At 46.8% G+C, this 1,473-nt stretch overlaps 1 protein-coding gene across 1 annotated transcript; it reads left to right on the top strand.

Annotated features, from left to right (window-relative positions):
- The first annotated feature begins 740 nt into the window (after positions 1–740).
- On the top strand, positions 741–1,241 carry LOC135065773 (uncharacterized). The gene has a single exon (XM_063964385.1). The coding sequence runs from the start codon at positions 741–743 to the stop codon at positions 1,239–1,241; it is 501 nt and encodes a 166-aa protein (XP_063820455.1).
- The last annotated feature ends 232 nt before the right edge of the window (positions 1,242–1,473 follow it).

Here is a 1,473-nt window from a genome sequence, read left to right on the forward strand (position 1 = left end):
TGCCCAACAATAAACTTACTAACGACCGGCGAGTGCAGGGACAGAACAAACCCGTCCCCTGCCAGCTGCCTGAGCCTCCCACGGCCCCCCCGCGCTCCGCCCACCGCTGCGGCCAGCGGCGGGGACGGAGATGGAGAGTGCGGGTGTAAGGGAGCACGGGCGGGCGGCCAAGGCCGGCCGAGTACGCCCGGTGCCTCCCGCGCCCCAGCCGCAGCAAGCTCGGCCGGACCGTATAGGAGTCCAGGAGCCGAGCAGGGAGGACCGCGCTGCGTCTGGGTCTGGCGGCATCAGCATAAAAAGAGCAGGGAAATAAAACGAGCAGGAGAAGATGAAAGGAGAAGGGAAGAAAAGAGTAGGAAAGAGAAATACAGAGAGGTAGAGCTGAGGAGAAGGCAGGGAGAAATAGGAAAGAGCAATATAGTTAAATGTAATAAATACTGACAAGCAGTAGTACTTAGCAGTCACGGAAAAACTATATGTATGTCAGACCAGCCCCTATACAGAATCCACCAATCACCATCCAGCCAGTTTTCCTTACATTCCTCCCACAAAAACTGTAACCCCTTCCGTGCCAGAGTGATGCATGAAGAGGCATGCCGCAAGCCCAGACGGCGAGTTTATGCTGTTACGGCCATATTACATGACCTACATAGTCTAAAGATGGTTAAGGCCAGGTTACCAAGCATGGGGAGATAGAGGAAATGCAAGAAATCCCTTATCAAAATGCTGTTGGTAGTTAGATGTACACAAGTATTGGAGCACGCCCTGACATCACACATGCAGTGAGTCAGGCATGCCAGTTTGCAAATAATCATGTGAGACAACAGTGGATTGCAGTAAAGAGAATCTTAAGGTACCTCAAAGGTACAAGTTCACTAAAGCTGAGATTTATAAAATCAAAAGACACCAGCTTGAAAGTATTCTGTGATGCTGACTGGGGGTCAGATGAGGACGACACACTTTCCTACACTGGATACCTGTTTGCACTAGCAGGTGCAGCCGTCAGCTGGGCAAGTAGGAAACAACCCACAGTTGCTCTTTCTACAACAGAAGCGGATAACAAGGCGCTCACAGAAACTTCGAAAGAAGCACTATGGATAAAAGAGACTTTATGTGAGATAGGCCTTCTTTATCGCAGTGAGATCAACAAAAAGTCTGTGAATCACAGCAGGTTGATACGCAAGGAGGACTTCTTAAAACAAGCCTTCTCTGCTTATCAGATCTCTGTTCCATTCCTGTAGGTCTGCAACACTCCACCTATATGTAATATCACAATGTATAACATCATATACGGGTGGAGCAGTGTTGAAGTCAAATTACTTTCTAATAAAAGTCTGAGTTCCAAAGCTCATTGATGTATATATTTGTTATTAATAGGATATGTATACAATATATCACATGTACAGTATATATATTTACATGGTTACAATTTACACAGTAAGCAGTTATTACAAACTAATTCATTACAGACAC

Source organism: Pseudophryne corroboree, chromosome 1 (assembly GCF_028390025.1).
Source record: "Pseudophryne corroboree isolate aPseCor3 chromosome 1, aPseCor3.hap2, whole genome shotgun sequence".
Lineage (NCBI taxonomy): Eukaryota > Metazoa > Chordata > Amphibia > Anura > Myobatrachidae > Pseudophryne > Pseudophryne corroboree.